The sequence below is a fragment of the Tauraco erythrolophus genome, chromosome Z (assembly GCF_009769465.1).
Source record: "Tauraco erythrolophus isolate bTauEry1 chromosome Z, bTauEry1.pri, whole genome shotgun sequence".
Classification (NCBI taxonomy): Eukaryota; Metazoa; Chordata; class Aves; order Musophagiformes; family Musophagidae; genus Tauraco; species Tauraco erythrolophus.
In genome coordinates, this window is record NC_141496.1 from 20489494 (window position 1) to 20511529 (window position 22036).

The 22036-nt window shown below is 37.8% G+C and overlaps 1 protein-coding gene across 1 annotated transcript in view; it reads left to right on the top strand.

The window, feature by feature from the left end:
- ITGA1 (integrin subunit alpha 1) overlaps positions 1-22036 on the top strand; it is a 52768-nt gene that overhangs the window by 510 nt on the left and 30222 nt on the right. The window contains exons 2-9 of the mRNA XM_086629288.1: positions 5030-5150; positions 8099-8211; positions 9885-9973; positions 10067-10181; positions 10836-10963; positions 17966-18114; positions 19723-19873; positions 21428-21593. Of these exons, the coding sequence (XP_086485414.1) occupies positions 5030-5150; positions 8099-8211; positions 9885-9973; positions 10067-10181; positions 10836-10963; positions 17966-18114; positions 19723-19873; positions 21428-21593 (1032 nt within the window). The remainder of the gene's footprint in view (positions 1-5029; positions 5151-8098; positions 8212-9884; positions 9974-10066; positions 10182-10835; positions 10964-17965; positions 18115-19722; positions 19874-21427; positions 21594-22036) is intronic.

Below are 22036 nucleotides of genomic sequence, written 5' to 3' on the forward strand. Positions count from 1 at the left end.
AAGAGACAGGTAGTCTTTTGCAGTATCAACCTAAAGTACTTTTAAAGGCCATCAGTTACTGCCTTATAAACTAGGTCATCCTTCCTTATATCGCTTACCTATCAGCATGTTTTCATCAGATGCACTGTTCTGTGTTGCTGCGTTGCACTCCTGCATTGTTTGCAGGTCTTTAAAATATCCTTACAGCATCATTAGTGGTAATATGTGCTGTACAAGACATTAAAGCAGTGTTTTTTTAAAATTTTGATTATTTTTGCAAGAAGTCCGCGTATATGAGAACTCCATAGAATAGCTTTAATCTTGTTTTTATCTTCAGCTTAAATTTTTCTGTCCTCTTTTATTTTCCAGGATGGAAGCAGTCTGATTTTTTTTCTCTGCTAATAACTTTTTTTGAGTTTCCCAATATTTTCCAACCGTGCATACTTTTGCAAGACATTTCTCCTTGGTTTGTTGTCCTCCTTATTTGCATTTAGAACTGCTTTGTTTCAGTCCCTTCTTGCAAAATACAGAGGAATTGATAAGGATACTTGAAATTCTGTAGCAGTAAGGGTGAACAGAGCAAAAATAACACTTTGACCACATGCTAGTGGGGAGAAGTAGCATGCAGCCAACGTGTAAACCCTGTTCAATGCAAAGTGCAAATTTTTTCTTACCCTTTATTGAAAAAAAAATTTATATTTCTCAGAATAACCACCATTTTTAGAGGATGCAATTGGTATTTGCTACAGACCATACACAGATAAAACATCCTAACTGAATTTACTCTCTTCGCTTAGCTAAATCACCTTTATGTTGTCATTTACTGTGGGTGATTTGTGGTGATCTGTTTTTCACCAGTAAAGAGCCAGGTGTTAGGCTTTGTTCTACAGTTTGAGTTATGTTTATATCTATCTGTTCTAGGAAAATCAGTGTCTATTCGGCAGTTCTCTGCTTGCAAAGGTTAGAGTGGTCAGGCCGGACGCATGTGGACAAGTGCCAGCGAAATCTAGTTTCACCCTGCTTAGAGGCAGAATAACCAGGCAGACAACACGAATGTTTGGTTAAAAGATCTCATTAAATAAAACAGAAAAAAAATTTATTAGTGGCTACTGGACAAGTATGAGCTACTGCTCTAGGTTTGTAATAGAAATAATATTTGGATTGTTGTCTGGGTGACTGAGTGCTAACCTTTCACGTATAGGTACAAACTGTGCTCAGGAAAGAATGCTGCCTGCATCAGCTGGTGTTCTTGGTGTAAATCAATAGTGAGAGGGACGTCGTCCCAGGTTTTCAACAGTGCCTTGTTTCTTGTAGAACATGAAGTTAAAAGCTGGAACTTCAGTTTTATCCTTTGCTAAACGTTTATATTCTGCATTTCTGATCAGTATTTTTATTCATTCTGTTAACACAACATGAAATACTTCAAAATCTTAATTTAATTTACCTTCATTAATTGTAATTAAGTGTGTAGTCAAATACTACATAGCTTACAAAAATATTGTTTTCTACTCAATCCCCATAACTCTCAAAAGAATCGTCTCCAACATCCCTGTAGCTCTTCTTTTTCCACTGCTTCTGCCAGTAGTCTTTTTAACACATATACGCAAGTTTGCTAGGGACAGATGAGAATGCCTGCATCTTACACAGAAACTGGAAGTCTGGAAGAGTGCAAGTTAGACATTGTTATTAATATAAAGTGTCATTTTCGCAGTCACAATCAGTGATGTTTTCAAGTGTTCTGAATTGTCAGCTCATGTGTACGATGTTCTTTGTACTGAAAAATGAAACAAAATGTGAAACTCAGGTTGCCATAAGTCAATAGGTTATGATTAGTTAACAGTGTAATGTGAGTCACCGTAAACTCCGCTTTTCCATTTACCATCTGCAGATTTGAACATATCTTTGACTAGTATGATTTCCATTTACAGAATCTATGGAAAATATAATAAGATACCTTTAAATCTATGAATTATTTTTAAGTTAATCTTATGCTGCTTATCATGACTTACTTTTATTCAGAGATGTTCTGCTCATGTTGATATGCACATGGAAGCCACGGAAAGTCACGTAATACATTTGCGTATTAAAATACGCCTCACAGTTTGTGTATGGAGTCAAACTTAGAAGCATCTGATTTCTGGCTGAGATAGAAGAGGAAGATGAGGGAGCAAAAGGATAGCCATACCGGATCAAATTAAGACTGTATTTCATCCAGTATCGTGTTTGCAGGATTGCGTGTAAGCTGACAGCTAGAGATGAAAATTGAGCAAGCATATATAATATTCTTCTTCCAGTTTTTTAATATTTCCAGCCAAGGGGATTTCCTGAATGAGATGTGTCTTCTGAACGGTTTTTAACCCGTGGTGGTTTTGTCTTTTGTTAGCTTACACATTTATCTGTTTAATACCTAACATTTAGCATCCAAAACATCCTTTGTTGACAACGTCTACAGATCTATTCCCTGCTCTGTGGAGTCACCACCTTTTTATTTCTGGCCAATCTGGCCCATCTACTTTCTTCTGATTCCTCTAGCTTTGTGTTTCAATACTTATTATTATAAGTGGTTCTAATTTGACTTCACTCAGAAGCACGAGGATTTGAGGGTTAGTGGCAAATAGCTGGCATTTTTTGTCTTCTAGTTTGCTTGTTTTAGCATTTCACGTTCTCAAACTTTCTGTTGCAGCTATGAGGATTAGAAGTATATTCTTTAAAATTAGGAGATTTAAGTGTATCGCATAACAGATTCCGAAAATTTAAGACCATTTAGTATAGTGTATATAGCACAGAAAAAATCTCAGTAGCTGTCAATACTGCATCATTGTGAAGAAATTCTTTGCAAACAATGGAATGATGATGATGGAGGGTATCATAATGGAGTGTACAGAGCACAGAGTACACGTGTAGACTTTGGTAGCTTTAGGAAAAAGTAATCGGGGAGAGATGAGCTGGAATGTGACTAATATTTCACATCATAATAAGTTTTAAGTATCATCATAAGGTGGAAAAAGCCATGCCTCTGAAGGCCTGTAGGAGAACGTTATGTCTGTCTTATTCAGGGGCTAAAGTAAACAGACTTTTGGAGATCTTTAAGAGGAAAGTTGACATGGACGGATTTTGCATCTATCTTTCTTCTTCAACTAAATAATAAACTTAGACACTTTAGCAGGTGACCTCATTAGAACCCTTTCATTGTATAGGAGGTAGGTTGGGAGTCTAAATGACATGATCTGATCCCCACACATGATGTCAAAAATAATAATAGCAATTATTTTTACTCTGAATTTTAACAAAAGGAGATTTGAAGCCGTGATGACTGAATTTTTAAAAATCAATTTTGTTGATTTTAACTATGCTTAGATGACCAAGAGTAGGGGGAGGAAACACCATTTGCATATGAATAGGCAAAGCAGAGTTTCTTTAAACATAAATGTTTAAGGAAGATAAAAAAATGCCGGATTACTTTTCTGGCAAATTGTTTCCCAGCACACTGTCAGCCCTGAAATTTTTCTTATCGTTTGTAATTATTATTTTCTGAAGAACAAAAGTAAACTAGGTTTTAATTTGTTGACTTCTGATTCTGACTGGAGGAAGAAAAGCTAAAATAACACAAATGAAACTTTTCCTTTTTTTGCTGTCCAGTGAAACTGGAAATACCTACTAAATGATAAATAGTCTTTTGTGATAATTTTAGTGCATTAAGCAGGAAATAAGATGCTGAGTGAGGCAGATCAGCATTGACCACTTGGGAGCTTAATTATAGTAACAAGCTTTCTATGAGAATATGATCATCTCAATGGTGAATAACACAGATATATTTTAGTAAATGGATGTTATTTAGATTCTTTGACATACAGCAAGTATTATGGATTTGGATATTTTTATGTAGTTGTTAAATGTCAGCAAATGATCATAAACTGCTTCTTTGAAACGAAATTAAAGTTGTGTATAGTTGTGGTTTTAAGTAGTCTTGATGTTCTACAAATTCAACTAATTTTTGGCTCTTGTACATTAAATACACAGCTCTGCAGCAGCAGTCTGTTGTTGCTTTTGAAACTGACTTCAGCAGGACAAGGACGGAAAAGATCACTATAAGAAATAAAATATAAAGAAAAGATAGATAGCCTTATTTTTATATATAAATAGTAATTTTGGCTTATTAATGGTCCTCACAGTGTGTTGGCGCTTATTGCTTCAAGCTGGAGTTTTTACCCTATGTACCCTATTTTTCTGAATCTTGTTATACAGTCATATTTTTACAGTATTTTCTCTGATGTTGATAACTGAACTTTAGGGTATGGGAAACCAGTCTCAAGAAGCATCTGCTCTCATGACTGGTCTCATCATAGTCCAACCACACCATTGTAGAGCAGCTTTTCCTAAGTGGGTAAATGTTGAATTTTTGCAAGCAGACACATACAGGTACTTTTGATATAACAGCATCTGGTTGCATTAAAATTTTATTCAGTTCTTTTCCAAATATGGAAAGTTTGCAGGTACTCTAGAACAGAATTAAAAGAAAACTATATGTTTTTTTTCACTAATATAGATTAAAATTCAATAAATTTGAAAGCTTTTCCTCATTTTTTCCTGTGTCTGTGTTCTGCAAACAGTTAAAAATTAGTTAATTCTCAAATTTATGAAAACTTGAGAACTACTACCTTGAATGAGAGAAGGAACATTTTGTCTAATATTCTTACATTAGAAATGCACGGAGTTAAAAGCAGTAAAAATAAGTAAAAGGTTGTTTTGTTTACTATTAAAGGTAATAATATTTTACTTAATGTTATTTGAATTACGACTTATGAATGAGTGATGGACTTTGCAAAATAGGTTTTGGATACACAAGTCCAGTTGCTATGTCTCTGAATTTAGCTGCATTATGTGTGTGTAAGGAAGTACATTATAAATCTCTTAACAGCTGTGATAAATATGCCCAAAATGTCACTCTCGGCCCCTGTCTTGCATCTTCAGTTAAGTCATAATCGAACCTTGATTTCTTAAAAGTCTTGGGGTTTATGTGTATTGCTGCATACTACTTTTTTTTTTAAAGCTCTCTTTCACCTCGTCGGTTCTTCCAATGTTGATGTGAAAAATGCAATGACCTTCAGTGGGCCTCTGGAAGACATGTTCGGGTACACAGTCCAACAGTACGAAAATGAAGAAGGGAAATGGTAAGCTGGTTTTCTTTTCTTAAAAGGAAGCTTCAAATTGTTGGGTATTCAGTGACTCAGGTGCTATACTATTATTTGTAAGTGCATCCCATATGTGAGAGTCAGATTCTGTCAGTTATATTTTTTAAACTAGTGCACAGTCCTAAGGAAACCTGACAGACTGGGAGACTGCAAGAACCAAATTTATATCTACATGTATTTCTTTAAGAACATAAATAAGTTCACAAAGTGGGTAAGTTCCCTCATTGATGGAGCTGAAAAAATTTTATGTTATGCCTGAGCCCTCTTTTTTCTGTTTAAGGAATAAAACCAGTATTTATCATGTCCTTGTGTTAATGTATTGGCAGTGAAATAGCTCCTGTTTTACCTAACTAATCTGTTTTATGTATTTTTTTCTAAAGTTTTCTGTCAGAGCTTGACTGAAAAGAGTTTTTTAACTGGTGGCAAGATTTCCCTGGCAAAATATTTATTAACACAGTACTCCACCTTCCCTTTTGGAGGGTTAATTATGTATTGCAATTGGTAATATATTCGCATTTGGGACTTGGAGCCTTCTTCTTAACCTGTCTTTTCCTTCTTGTTCTCCTGAATTAGAAGTCAACATTTGGGTGTGCTTACTGGTATCATTGCTTCTCAGTCTGTTGATAAACACCTGCTTATGCTTTTCCCTTGTTAAGAACAAGCATCCCAGTCTAACCACTGGGCTGGAGGACTGAAATAACGGTTGAATGGAAAAAAGTTTGGGAACCCTGAGATCTCCATCATTCTCTATTGTGCAGATTGCTCTGGTTTTCTCAGAGCTTTGCCAGTAATTTGCCATTCTTGGTAAACCCAGGGGCTCCCAAGGGTGGCCTGGGACAACAGGCACATGACTGCGTGACAGCCAGATCAGACTGTTCTGCACTGCCCAAGCAAGCACCCCAGCAAGGGCAGGGCTGTCTGACTCCGAGAGCTTGTCCATCACTGAAACACAGAGTTCACCATTAGCCATAGAGGATGTTCATGGAAATGAAATTGCAGAGTCTGCTTTTGAAAATGCTAGCCCTTGGTTGCCCAGGTTGTAGAATGTCTAAATGTACATCCGCATGGGGGTCATGGGAGAACAATAATGACCTTCTTTGAGCTAATTTAAACCTTCAGGAAATGGTATCCATTCCAGGAGCTGGGTTTTTGCAAGGCAAGCTGTATTGTTATAAGTTGTCCTGAAACCTTTCAAGAGCGAAAAATAATATGAGCTGGAAATGGCGACTTTTCCAGTAGATGAAGGAAGACGGGTATCTAAACTAGTGTGCTAGATCTGAACATCTCTGAAACTAAACTCCAGAGCTGCTGTTAAATTGTCAAGCTTTCAAGTTGCTTTCAGCATAGCAATATCCAGAGCAGGAAATCTGTAGGTTGACAGTTAAAAATAAATACACAAAGCAGCCTTGTGATGCTTTGTCAACAGCTATAATGCCACCTAGATACCACAGATAGAGCTTTTCAGCCACAGATGTTCTGCAAACCTGACTGTGGTTGTTTCTCAATAAAACTGGGGTCCCTTAAAAAATCCCCCATGCAAAAAGACAATATAGCCTTTCAGACCACTTCTCTCTGTTCACGGAGCTCTCTCTTTCTGAGAAAAGAACAGCACAAGGACATGATCCCTCTGAGCATCAATCACCGGCCATGGGATGTCAAACACACTCAGCTTCTCTGCTGTTAAATGGAAGTCAAGGACACATGATAGGTTATGATGCCTATTTCTAAGTTTGGGTGTAGAAAATGCATACATTACAGAATTTAGTTTGAAAGAGCAGTCAAATCCACTATATACTTGGAACATTTTATTTTGCTTTAAAATTAATTAATTTATTATTAATGAAAAATTCTTAATGGATCACAATGAGTTATTCCAGAATGGGGTTTTTTTAGAAGCTGGGTTGTGTACTGGGTTTAAATTCTCCTTTCTATCTTTTTTAAATCTATAGACTTTGTTTTACTTATTATGTCATTCTATTCAAATATCTTCTGTCTGGAATCGTTAATTTATGATTAAAGGTTGAAACAGTTCTCTCATTAACTCTTCACAATCATCTAGGTGTCCAGAAGTAAATCTTACTGAACTATTACTCTTAATGATAGGATTTCTGTTTCCAGTGTGCGCTGTGAATTCTAATATATTCCAAGTTCTTCCTTATACATTTAATGAAGCCAATTGTTATCTGCTGGGTAATGCTGTACTATTTAGTGTAGCTAATGAAGATTTAAGGGAGAAAAAGAAGTGTCCATCTCTAAGCAGTGTTTCTTGCTGAAAACTGTATGTAGGAGTGGATGCTAATTTGTGGTGCTTATAAAGCACTATATGAGAATAATGATTTTTGATCATACCAAATTTTGAAAAAAAAAACCCACAATAAAAATCCTTAACATTTAAAGATCTGAAAGTTCTTTTAATAACACTTTTAATAATATTATTTTTTAGTAATGAGAAGAAAAATGTATTTTGCGCTACTGGCTCATATTATTCAAAATGGAATTCATCTTCTGGGTGCTTGTGAGCCTCTCCTTTGGCATCTGGTTTCTCAGCATTGAAAATACATTTTTTTCTAAAATTTATTAAAGATCAAGGAGATATTAAATAAATCAGATATCTCCTTCTGTATTACTCTTAATACTTCTTGTCCACCCACCCATATTGCTTTTATTTTGCACTGGAATTTTTTTATAATGTTATTCTACTGTGTAATTTGGTATTAGGCACATTTTCTTTCTGTGTCCTTATTAAAGAGAAGACTGAATGGCTGCTTTTGCTTGTATCTGAACTAGCATAAGATAATTTTCTCACTCTCCATTCTGTACTCCTGCCATGGACCTTGCTGCAGATGTGTTCTCTCTGTAAGTTGTATTTGTTGACTTTCGTGGCTTTTAAGAAAGAAGAAATCTCAGGTGACTTATTTAATTTGCAGGGTGCTTATTGGTTCACCGTTAGTTGGCCAGCCTGAGAAAAGAACAGGAGATGTATACAAATGCCCTGTAGGAAGGGACAACCAATCGCCCTGCATAAAACTGAACTTACCAGGTATGAAAGAAAATAAAACTGTGTCACATGTAGAAATAATAGAGGTCAGATCTTAGGAGATTTTTAGCTAGTAAATGTGCATTAGAATTGTTTCTATAGAGAAAATTTACTTAGGACTCCAGAGCTAAATGTGAAAGCCGTTGTGTTTGTAACATCAAAAATTGTTTTATTCTAAAGCTTCTCATTGTTCTCTGGAAAACGTGCATAATTTTAGAATGACCATTTGACTGTGTTATCAAAACTTTATTACGACTAACATTAATTGACTGTGGTTGTCAAGTCCTGCCCATGGAGCCAGAAAGGCCATGGCACATAGATTCATGGATTACCCTTTCCAAACCTCTCTAAAGCCATCAGTAAGCTTTTGATGGCAACGTAATTCACCAGAACCAGGCTTATGCATCTTAATGTGATTCTGTGTCGTGGTGTAGCCCAGCCGGCAACTAAATGCCACACAGCCACTTGCTCACCCTCCCCCACCCCCACAGGATGGGGAAGAGAATTAAAGGGGAAAAGGGAAGGAGACCCGTGGGTTGAGACAAAAACAATTTAATAATAATAATGTATGAATATATATCTATATATGTATAATGATAATAAGATATGCAGACAAGTGATGCACAGTGTAATTGCTCACCACCCAGTGACCAACGTGTGTCCTGTCCTGACAAGTGATTCCAAAACAGATAAGTCTCAACAGCACAATCCCGGATGAATGAGAGGCCCGAAAAGAGAGAGAGAGAGAGAGCGCTCCAAGAGTGAGACCCTGTAGAAGAGTAAAGGCCCTTCTTTCCGGTTAACCCTCATCTATATACTGGGCATGACACTGCGTGATATGGAATACTTATTGGCCAATTTAGCCCTCAATCTCAAATCTAAGTTCAAATCATAAGGGGAGCTGTGGACTCTTTGTCCCCAAAGGGGTCATGGCTATGCCCCACCCCATCCTGTTGTGCTCCTGCACACTGGCAAGAACATGGGAAGCTAAAAAGTCCTTAATGTCTCACTGCCAACTACAAACATCAGTGCGCTATCAACATTCTTCTTATAACGAATCCCAGACTAAAACCAGAACATAGAGCTCTTCTTGCTGCTAAAAAGAAAAACTATCTCTGTCCTGGTCAAAACCAGAACATACAGGTAAATATTAATCATTTTTTTTACTCATGTAAAGAGGTACCCGATGTAAACAGGAAGAGATTTCCTGTTAATATGAATTTCACTAAATACACCTGTCCTGGTATTTTTTATCTCCTCCCTTGAAAACCTAAATGTCAGTAGGTAACAACAGTAACCAATGTAAATGGTGTTAAGTCATTTATAGCAGGACAGGGTGAAAAATGAATGCTTGTTTTCTAATTAACAAAACTGTGTGAACAGTAATCTCTTGCTTTCTTTGTGATGTTAGTTTTACATTTTTTTTCTTTTTTTGCAGTTCAAGAAAACTATTTGAGACAGCAACCCAGACAAATTTTCTGGGATAAAAGCCAGTCTCAGAAATTTTTCTTGATTGTTGCAACTGAAGAAGGAGGAGGAAGGGTGCTAAAACATCTGATGAAACCAATGTCAGTCTGGGTTTTATTTTAGAAGCTGGAAGCACCATGCTAGGGGATATATACTTTAACATTTTGTTTTCATGTTCCCAAATACTTAACATTTTAATCTATTTATAGCTGCAACTTCAGTTCCTAACGTCATGGAAGTAAAAGAAAACATGACTCTTGGAACAACCTTAGTGACTAACCCAAAAGGAGGCTTTCTGGTAAGCAAGGACTTTTTTGCCAATTTTAAAAGAAGACTGTTTTTTCCTCAGGTACCATAACAAAAACATTTCACCCTTTTTCATCTTTTAAAGGCATGTGGACCACTCTATGCTTATAAATGTGGGCGTCTGCATTACACAACTGGTGTTTGCTCTAATGTCAGCTCCACTTTTGAAACCGTCCAGGCAATTGCTCCATCTGTGCAAGGTATGCATACCACGGGAATTCTCTTGTGTGTCTGAAAATACAAAGTGCCAGACAAGACAAATGTATACACATAGGCATACCAAAAAATATGAACTGCTTAACTTAGCTACCAGCATTACCAAGTTAAGTAAATGTTTTCATTGTCAGTATATAACCTAAATTCTTGCTACTTTTGGAATTTATCTCAATATAAACAATCATTAGAGCGCTATGTAACATCCAAACACAATTGCTAAAAATAGTTGCTTATGTTTTTTACTTATGGCCAAAAGACTCTTTTTAAATAATGATGGCATGTTGAGACCTAATACAAACCTAATTTAGTAATATAGATAAAAATTTTAAAGACCAGATCCTTTGAAAAAATTCAAGAGGAACAGATTGACATTGAAGAATATAGGGTTCACTCATACACACTCCCGTTATGGGATCTTCTAATCCCATCCTTAAATTTCTGTTTACAAGAAAGTACCATGACGACAAAGGGAACAAAAACCATGTAAAATATGATGCAAAAGTTGATCAATGACAGTTGTCATCAAACAGGTCAGTTCAACCCTGCTGCATTTGTTATTAATCACAAAAGTAACTGGAGCTGTGAGATGTATTTGATCCTTGTTAGTATGAATTCTTACATGGCAATTTGTGTTGCAGAGTGTAAAACCCAGTTGGACATTGTCATAGTCCTTGATGGGTCCAACAGCATTTATCCATGGGAGAGTGTCACAGCCTTCCTAAACAGCCTCCTGAAAAACATGGATATAGGTCCTCAGCAAACACAGGTAACGTGGTAGATATTCTATGGTCGTTTAATTTGCAAGGAAAAAAAGAAAAGATTTACAGGAAATGGAATGAGAGCATCATCTGTGGAGCTCTTCAATTACAAGAACTTATGGCAACGGGGTACTAAAACAAAATAGCTGAAACTACAACTAAGTCAATGTCTGCTGCCAAGTAGCGATGTCAGGGAGTCTCTCCCTCCCCCACCACTCAGGCAGTCTGGAAAAAAACACTTTCTAACCTAGAGACAAAAGTTAAGTGCGTTAAGTGAGGCCGCTTGAACATTGTCCTTTACCACTTCCTTCCTCCCCAGAACTACTTCGTGTCTTCTTTTGTAGCTCATAGCACAAAGGTCATTTCTGCTCCTCCGAGGTGCACATGCATAGTTCAGACGGCCTTTGATCATAAGCTTTTCGGAGGAGCATTCAATATTTTTTACTGTGGAGCACTGAGCGTACAGCTTTTAAACATTCAAAATCATAATTAACGAGTGGCTGTTAAGCCGCATGTTATTAATGGCAGAAGCTGCATTTATGTAATAAGTGGAGAGGGCCAAATTCCCAGCTGCTATAAATTAACGTGGTTCCACCAGAATTAAGGTAGCTACAACCAATTACTCCAGCTGAGAATCTGACATATGTTTCACAGTCTGCTGAACAGATTATGTAAATAGCAATTCCAGCAGAACTCGGGGAAGGCAGAAAGGTGGGCACTGGGATACATTTTGACACAGAAAGCTTTAAACAGCAACAGAAGAACCCTGGTCTTCCTTTTACTTCTCTCTCTTCCCTCTCCCAAAATCAAGGATTTTCTGGGATCCTGTATAATGTTTGATGTGCTGTAGGCCAATACTTAGCGTTTTTACTACTTCAGGTTAGCTCCTAACATTCAGCTCCTGCCTTCACAAAGGAGACTGGGAGAACGTGTAAAGGATACCTCTGTCTGTAGAGGGTATCCCCATCGTTTTCCAAGTTAATTGGGGTTTGTGAGTTACCACCCAACTCCCCTGTTGGCTGTGCTGAACAGTGGCCGATAAAATTATTACTCATAAACTGTCAACTTTACAATCATGTCCTGTTATTTTAAACACACTGTTCTTCCAGTTATGGTGAGGAAGAAGGAAAAACACTTTGTCAAATTTAGCAGAAAGGAAAAAAATAATAAATTCTTCCTGGTCCCTTAAGCTAATGATTACTCCAACATGTGCCATCTTGGGAAAAGACTTAAACCTGAACTTCACAGTATGGGGCTGGGATCATCACTGCCCTTCTGCCCAAAGGGCTTCATGGGAATAGCACACAGGGCAATCAACTCTACTGCACCCTCACCCCTCATCCTCACCCTGCAATTCCTAAAATTTTACATTACCACACCTCTGTTATGTTTGGTTTTGGAATCCTGCCTCGTCTGTGTGGCTCAGCTCATGCACAAAATGTCCCTTGCTGGCCTGCACTCCAGCAGCCCGCCATCTCCACCTACAAAATCCATTCTACTCACAGTTTGGCATAGCTACCCCTCTTCTCACATGTACACTTGTTCACTCAATAACGTCAGCTTTGGCATCTGGTTGCTACAGAGCAGAAACATTTGAGAGGGAGATAAGAATGGGATAAGGAGAGAGGCTGAAATACTGGAAATGGAAGGCAAAAGCTGGGTGAACTTTTCTTGGTTCCTCTTACCTTCCCACCTCCCCAGAACATATCCCATCTCTCTCCTCTGCTGCAAGCTCCCTGCTTGGGAATCCTGGCACAGCCAAAGGTAGCAACGAGTTTATACCGTCTCTTCCACCCACACTGTCTCCTTCCTCAGAAACTGTATTTAAAAGACTATTGAATGGGGAAGGGGAGAAATGACAGAGCAGGCTGACTTCTCCCCTCTCTTCTGGGAGCACAGAGTAGAAATATAGGGACAATTGTTTGCTTTCTGACTGTTTAAATTTATTTTTTCCGTGTTCATCTTTTGGGGATTGTTGAGCACGTAGAAAACAGTGGACTTTTACTGACTTCAGATTGTTTTCCTCTTGCGCGGGAAAGGAATGAGGTGATTACAGAATAACTCCTTAGCAGCTTGGGTGTGACTTGTTCAAAACCAAGTTTTGATTAGAGGCTTACGAGATTTTTTTTTTCCACTTACCCCCTCCATGAACACTGGTCATTAGATTTGTGGCAAGTCAGAAGATAAATTTCTTAGTGTCCCATGTTTGGCAAATTTGAAAGTGAAAGCCAGAAGATTCAGGGGCAAAAAGCCAAAGTTTACAGTGTATTTTTTTCAGAAGTATTTCCTTCCCTTCCACTTTCCATCCTTCAGAAAATCCACACTACCATACTGATGGTTAGGGATTAAAGAATTAAAGGGAAAGTGATGATAGAAAAGTGGAAAAGGAAGAAGGAATTACATGAGAAAAAATGGTACAAGTAGGACCAAAGTGTTTCTCCCAGCCTTATTCCATATTTTAATGTCACTGTTTGCAGTTGCAAGATAGTTGTTTTCCTCTTTTTTTAACTTTGTAAAGATAACTGTCTTCTTAATATGACGATGTGTTTTGATTCTTTACATATGAACAACCTTCTGTGGTAGAAGAATATCAAAACAGAAAGCAGAATGCTCTGATATGCTCAATTCCAACCTTAAAGCCATGTTGGAATGGCCTTCAGAAGTTTTCAAGCAGGTTTTATTTCTCCATTAACATATGACATAGGCAGTCAGAGGTGTGTGGCCTGTACCTTATTATATAATCAGTGGACTAACAAGTCATGCCAAAGGAGATATAATCAGTGGACTAATAAGTCATGCTATGACAGATCTTTTGAACAGTTTTATCTCCAGAAGAAGTGTATATAAAGAGGTATTAGAAAGATCCAGGATGAAGAAAGATCTTTGCAATAGTCTACAAGTAATTTCTGTCTGTGTCCCTGGGAACACACAAAATGTAACAGAATTCAATTTTGCTTTGATTCAAGTATCTTTAGCAAGCTCTCCATATGATAAAATGTATTATCCATTAGTTTTTCCCAAGGCATCTCCTTTTTTTTACATTAAATATGATTTCAGTACAACCGAAAATATTTCTGATTTTCCTCCACAACCCAATGGTGAAAATCCTAATATATCATTTCAATGTACTAAATGGTTTTCCTTTCATTTTGGTTTTGTTGTTGTTGTTGGTTTTTAACAGATACATGAGCTTAATAATATACTTTCCAAATACGGGCCTGTATCACTTATAGAACAACAATAAATGATTGCTCTCAGAAATGTTTTGTCCCAGAATAGAACAGTCCTTCACTTGCCTGTTCTCTCATACAACACTTTTTCACAGGAACTGGAGACAATTAAAGAATTATTCCCTTGTGTAATATAAAAGCCATGGAATGCTAGGGAAGGGAACATAAACTTAGAAATTACAAAGATGTTGAATAGATTATGGTCAGTAATGCTGGGAAAAATATTAGATTTTCTGGAGCAGAGCAGAATTACATCCTTCTGTGTGGTACTACTTCATTTTCCAGATTTAAATCATAGAATCATAGAATCATAGAATGGTTAGGGTTGGAAGGGACCTTAAAGATCATCTAGTTCCAACCCCCCTGCCATGGGCAGGGAAACCCTCCACTACACCAGGCTGCCCAAAGCCTCATCCAACCTGGCCTTGAACACTTCCAGGAATGGGGCATCCACAACTTCTCTGGGCAACCTGTTCCAGTACCTCACCAGCCTCAATGTAAAGAATTTCTTTCTTATATCTAATCTAAATCTGCCCTCTTTCAGTTTAAATCCGTTGTCCCTTGTCCTATCACTACACACCCTTGTAAAAAGTCCCTCTCCAGCTTTCCTTTAGGCCCCCTTTAGGTACTGGAAAGCTGCTATAAGATCACCCCGGAGCCTTCTCTTCTCCAGGCTGAACAGCCCCAATTCTCTCAGCCTGTCTCCATAGCAGAGGTGCTTCAGCCCTCTGATCATCTTTTTGGCCCTCCTCTGGACTTGTTCCAGTAGCTCTATGTCCTTCTTGTGTTGGGGACTCCAGAGCTGAACACAGTATTCCAGGTGGGGTCTCACGAGAGCAGAGTAGAGGGGCAGAATCACTTCCCTCGACCTGCTGGGCACGCTCCTTTTGATACAGCCCAGGATACGATTTGCTTTCTGGGCTGCCAGTGCACATTGCTGGCTCATGTTGAGCTTCTCATCCACCAGCACTCCCAAGTCCTTTTCCTCTGTGCTGCTCTCAATCCGTTCTCCGCCCAGCCTGTACTTGTGCTTGGGATTGCCCCGACCCACGTGCAGGACCTTGCACTTGGCCTTGTTGAACTTCATGAGGTTCTCACAGGCCCATCTCTCCAGCCTGTCAAGGTCCCTCTGGATGGCATCCCTTCCCTCCAGCGTGTCCACAACACCACACAACTTGGTGTCATCTGCGAACTTGCTGAGGGTGCACTCGATCCCACTGTCCATGTCTCCAACAAAGATGTTAAGTAGCACTGGTCCCAGTACTGACCCTTGAGGAACAAGCAGATCAAAACACACAACAATGTAAGCATCATTCTTAGTAGCTTGCTGAAGTTACACAGTTTGAGCATGTTTATTGTGCCATAAAAGCATGTTTGCATTACGTAGATGTGTCATTTATAGTTTTCCATTAGACTGAAAGGCTGCAAAAGCTCAAATCTTCATTTCTATCTAACAGAATATAATTCTAATTTTACAAGATGGACTTGATTCTGTGATCCAGTAGGAGACTGGAATATGCAGCCCTGTAGTATTTTGTCAGTTCTGGGAAGCTTTTCATTACCCTTTTTTTGAGGAATGGCTGATCTTTGATCCCATGAAATACGCAGAACATAATGATCAGTGTTTTCATAGCTAGTGCTGAGGAAGGGTTCCACAGAACAATTGTATCCCATAAGATAACCACATGCCACTCTTCCTTCCTGATTTACAAGCTATGCAACACAGTGCAGTTTTCCAGACTCAGATGTTCTTCCCATTCACTTCCTGAGAAGGAAATGCTCAAAATGTTTACTTGCTGTGATCATGGACAATGTTTCCTTTCAAATAGGAAATGATACAACTCAATGTCAACCTGTAGTCTTTTTTAGGAAAATGACAACACCAGCCTGGGTCTTTAGAATCATCAAAGACTGGCAGATACTTTTCACACTGTCAGCAGTCAATAGTTGATTTAATCCTTGGTACCAATAAAATCACAAAGCTGCAGATAAGAAGCCCAAGAATCCACAGCGCTGGGCTCCCTGGTGTATAATAGTCTCTGGCTACACTTGTCCATGGACCTGGAATAATTAAGGCACTCCTCCTGCTCCAAAAGACCAAACATAATGAAAATCTCTTATCACCCATCAATGGCAGTCTTTTTAGTGATGAGCAGCATCCTGTCCAGATTACGCTGTGTGTCACTTCAGATACATGCCACAAAATAGTAGCCTTGGAGGGAATAGGTAAAAAATTTCATGTTCAGCTACGGGTTTAGTCAGTGCCACATGACTACTCCGAGTGGTAATACAGTGTGTGCCCCAACCTGTTGTGTCAACACTGTGCAGGATTACTAGGGTGCTGCCCACAAGAACATGCAGCTTCTGGATGCTCTCGGCTGCAGGTGGAAGCAGGCATGCCTCCAAGAGAGAATCAAACCATCTTAAAAGGCAGCAACTTGTAACTGTGAACTTACATCAGTTCTTCCAGATTTGATTGTACTTTCAAAAGAATATAGAAATTAAGTGAGACAGATGTTACTACCACATACCGTTATAATTATAGTCCCATAGTTGTACATAACGAGCTTTTCATGATTATCATGATATTGATGTTTAGTATCAAATATTTATCCATCTCTAACCTTTCTACAACAAGCAAACAAACATTGTGCAGAATCTGAGAGGCTATGAAAGTACCTGAAAAACTATCTATAAAGCAATTGCAAAGTACATACTAAGCCACTTCTAAAATAATATGATGGCATAAACATCCCAGAGGTCTGATTGATCTTCAGTACCTTAATGCTAGAGTGCTTTTAATAATAGATGAGTGAGACATAAATGCCACGTAATACTGCATTATCCTAAATAACACCTATAAATTGCCATGTGTAACATAAAATTGAAATATGCTAATGGAACATTGCGTGGATTCTGCCCAGTAAAAGCTGTCAGGAACTTGCCAAAACATTAAGACTGACAGAGATGAATGAGAGAAATTAATTAATATTTAAGAATACTCCTCGTCTTTTTATTTCACGCTTGTTTTTGCAGCCAGTTCCCTCAGGCATTTGTGGTTGGGTTCCAATCCCATGCATTGGTCTTTTGCACAAAGACTTGTCCTGCTGAGGTCATCTAGAGTCTGCTTATCATTCTCCTGCTTTACATAAGCCACTGTTTTATTCACGTTTCCCCCTCTGGCACTTGTCAGGTGTCTTACTTTGGCTTACCTCCTGCTGGGAGAACAGCCATGTCCTGGACTGTCCTGGTGTCTTCGTCAAGATAGGGGTACTTGGGTCTTCTTTTCACCCTGAGGACCTAAATTTGTCCTTGCAGTGCTGTTTCTAGGCTATATTTTGGGTAACTAAAATATTAGATGTAGGAATATTATATTTGGACGGAATGAAGAGAGTTGCGAGCAAACCATGGCCTCTTACACTATAAGGAAAACTATTTTGAGAAGAGGTAACTGGTGTTCATGGCATTTGTCTGCCTTAGCCTAGGGGAGAGCAGAGCTGCAGCACAGATTACTTCAATTCAGGAAGAGCACGGAGTTGAGCCTGCTTTTGGCTTTTTTCCTATTTTTAATTAAAACAATTTAGAAACTTCAGAATGCTTAATGGTATTGACTTCTAGCCAATCTTACTCAAATGCCTATAGGTGTTTCATACTGAGGGAAACATGCAGAGTTCAATTGTTTTCCTGGCCGTAGGTACAGACGGGCATTTACCCCACCGCAGGAGATACAGATTTTTTCTTTAAGGGTAGTTGACTTTTAATATGAACTGTGTGCTTCAGGTTGGAATTGTTCAGTATGGACAGACTGTAGTTCATGAATTTTTTCTGAATACTTACTCGACAACCGACGATGTGATGGCTGCAGCCACAAGAATACGCCAGCGGGGTGGCACGCAAACTATGACAGCCCTGGGAATAGACACGGCAAGGTACGCATGCAAAATATTGTCCTGTATATGGTAGAAACAAACATAAACAGATACTGTGACGGTTCTGATTTTATACATTGAAAATGTGATGTGGCTGACATCTGACTTCATTTTAGCTAAGCAAACAGAACGTAGGAAGAGGGTGGATAAACAGACTCTGTTCAGCCTCTAGAGCAGTCGTATATGGCACCCTGAAAGGCAGCTGTCTCTTGAATAGAGGAAATAGGGAAAGAGAAGAGACAGAGGAAGATTGTAGTCCTAAACAAAGGGCTGACAATCTTTGACGTCCACGCAGAGCAGGTAGGAACTGTGTGTGTAGAAGGATGAAGGAAATGAAGTTTCTTGGAGGAAACATGAAAAAAATAGAATTTTTTATTTTAATTTGTCTTCATTCTGAAGTTAAGATTATTATGATGTTTAAACCCACTCTTGCCAGAAAGCCTAGAAATTTTATATCCTAAGTCTTTGAAGCTGTGGATCATTGGGATGTTAAAGATCTATTGCAGCAATAACATTATTTAGAAATGCTTCCTTTATGAGAAAAATGAAATCCGACTTTTGTAGAACAGACAGTAAATGGGAAGTCTCTCAGAAAATCTCAAACCTTACTTTGTTGTCCTGGTATCTTTTTTCTTTTCTACTTTTTTTCTGGCATGACAGCATGACTTTTTTCTGTATAGGATTGCATTCTCCCTTTCCAAACAACCGTTTAGTGAAATATGCAGCATCTTCCTGATGAACTATTTGATTATCTGACCAAAATTTTGTTGATACATGCCTTAAATCCAATGAAATTCTCACATATTCACCAGTAGTGTTTTCCTTAGATACAAGTAGAAGCTTGAAGAAGTCTGAACACGTTTATGAAAGCAGAGCCAGTTGAAAATTGCCAAATACTCAGAAATCATATGTGGTTCAGAAAGTCCCTGTGCACCACAAACTGTTGCTGGCTTATATATATAGAAACTATCAGCAAAAACTTCCTATCCAGCCACTTTTGGCCATCATCAGCATTACATTTCAGCTTTCACTCGTGTGGCCAGTCTTAGAGTTCTGCAGTATTCTTCTAAAAAGAGGAAGCCCTGCTTCCTTCCTTCTCCTGCAGAGCCCTAATCCAGCCTCACCTTTTCTGGTCTCCAGAGTCTGGGTGAGCAGCTGCCCAAAATCTCAGTCCCCCATTGCCCATCTGTGGCTGTCAAACTGAGAAAGCTGTTTGACTGCTTGAAGTGGGAAGGGTGGAAATTGATGGTATTTTTGTATATGAGTTTTGGGATGAGGTGATGTGGGTTGGGTTTTTTTAAGCTGCCAAAAGCTGTTTTAAGGTGCCAGAAGTTTATTTGGAGAGAACGACTCTTCACTATCCAGCATTGTATTTTCCACAGTTGCTCTCAGATGAATGAAAAATTAATGAACGTTTGTGAAACTCTTTGGCTTTGAACTGTCATGTAAGTTCTAATCGTTGTTATATCTGTTCATGGTTAATATTAATCTCTTTTTCCTGCTTCTTAGTTAATATAAAGTCTTTTAGTTTATGGTTGACTATGATAATATGATGCATGTTGTAAATGCTGACATTGTCTTTCTCCAAACGCTTTATGCTCCCTTTAGGAAAGAGGCTTTTACTGAGGCTCATGGTGCACGAAGAGGAGTACAAAAAGTAATGGTTATTGTGACTGATGGGGAATCACATGACAACTACAGATTAAAAGAAGTGATTGATGATTGTGAAGATGAAAACATTCAGAGATTTGCTATTGCCGTAAGTGAAATTTAATGGGAAAATTCAGAATCTTAAAGGCATGTTTCATCTTCCACATGTAATTTCTGTTTGAAAAGTTCATTTCACAGCATCTTTATGGAAATAAAATAATTTCAGAGAGGAAAAAAAGAAACTGAAAAAAACGTTAAAAATTTACTTTCTGATTTTACAGCACGTAAGAAAAAGCAATGTATCTGTCTTCCTGGTGATGACAGATGTGTTTGCATGTGAAGAAAAAGGAGAAAGAGTTTGAGGGGCAGTATAAAATCAAATCTTTTTTGTTAAGTGCAATATTGAACAGTGGATTAGTTGAAGTTTTCTGAGCAATTTCTATAGACAAATTACCTAATTAAAAAAAAAAAAGAAAAAAAAGCAAACATAAACCATGAACAGAAAACAGGTTTATTATGGCTGTTCTGTGCGCTGGCATTCTAAAGTTGTCATTTTCAAGTTGAGCAAACTTAGTAGCTGAATGAGAGGATGAACATGATGGGAGTTAACCCATATTGAGAAATATAAACATTAATGACAGATTCGATGTGAACTCTCCACTATATTTGTGTATTCTATACTCAAATCATCTGTTTTCCTGTTTGTTTTGAAAGTATGTTGAATTGTTGCTTCTCCATTCCTAGCCTGCTTTATTTTGGTACAGTGAGATGGTACGGAACCATAAAACATCAAGAAAGACATTATCTTTAAATTAAAGGAAGACATAAACCAAAAGTTGAATCCAGCAGCACGCAAATTTTTAGTATTTTTCTCCATAAAGCTAGAGATCTTTAAAGGAAAAGTTGTCCTTGAAGCTGTAATAATTTTTAGCAATAAGATCCCTATCTAGGACCAAATATGAATTGCTCCAGTGACCAGGAATGCTAGTAATGGGAGTTTGTTTTTTATTTTCCTCTCAAACTAAGTGTATAGAGCATGTTTTCCTATGAGAAATACTTGCAGTCTGAGGCATCCCAAGTTTTTACAGCAGTGGCGTAAAAATGCTTACCAAATCTGAAGTCCTGCACTGTGATGGGTTTGTTAACACTGAATGCAAGTGTTGCTGTATGTATTTATAGGGAAAATCTGCACACAGAAAAGAATTATTCTGTGCCTAATTAACTTGTCATTAATTGCTTATATACCACGTTATGAGGAGAATTGGTGGAGGCAGAAGCTAGTGCAATTGTGTATTCTGGTTTGAGTGTTGTTGTCTTGTTTTTTTTCCTAAATTAAGGCCTACTTCAACAAATCATAGAATCATAGAATAAATCATTAGAATTTTGTGAACAAGGATTAAAAAGGACAGATGAGGATAGCAGACAATACACCATAGAGTTTCTTTGTTTGCTGTTGTTGATATTTTCAGAAAAACAACTGAGCCCTCATACAGTTTTGCTCTCATTGGAAAAGAATGGTTTCAAATCAGTTTAAGGAAGGTTTTAATAGAAAAAATTGAGGTTAGATATTATTTTCCAATATTCTCTGACAACTTTCCTCAAAAGTATCTTTTAAAATGGATTATAAAATGTATCCTTGACTTCTTTTTTTATTTCTCTTTAGATTCTTGGCAGCTACAGCAGAGGAAATTTAAGTACTGAGAAATTTGTAGAGGAAATAAAATCAATTGCCAGTAAGCCTACTGAAAAACATTTCTTCAATGTCTCCGATGAATTAGCTCTTATAACTATTGTTGAAGCACTTGGAGAGAGAATATTTGCTCTAGAAGGTATGATGGTATTTGAAATTTTAGTTCATGCCTGCATTACAGCTGAAGAAAATAGAAAGCCACCTGCTTTTATCTTCCTTTGCAATGAATTGTGCTGCATAAAACGTATTATGCAGGTATTTTTTTCATGCTGATCATAAAAATATTTTACAATAGACATCAAAAACATAGATAATGATGTGAAATATTTTCAGATGGATTAGAGCCTATGGAGACAACAGCCTAAAAGAGTAAGTAACCACCAACGTTTTAGCTGGAGTAAACATGAAGTTGCCTTCCCTTAGGTAAAAAAGCATTGCCAGACCATATCCGGATTGCCCCATGATCGTATGTTCATCTGCCTATACCTTTAGGTTATCTTTTTGTTTAGTTTTTAATTACAACATATAACTTTGCTGTACAAGTTAATATGGACTCAGTGTATAGAGTTGAGAAGATATATT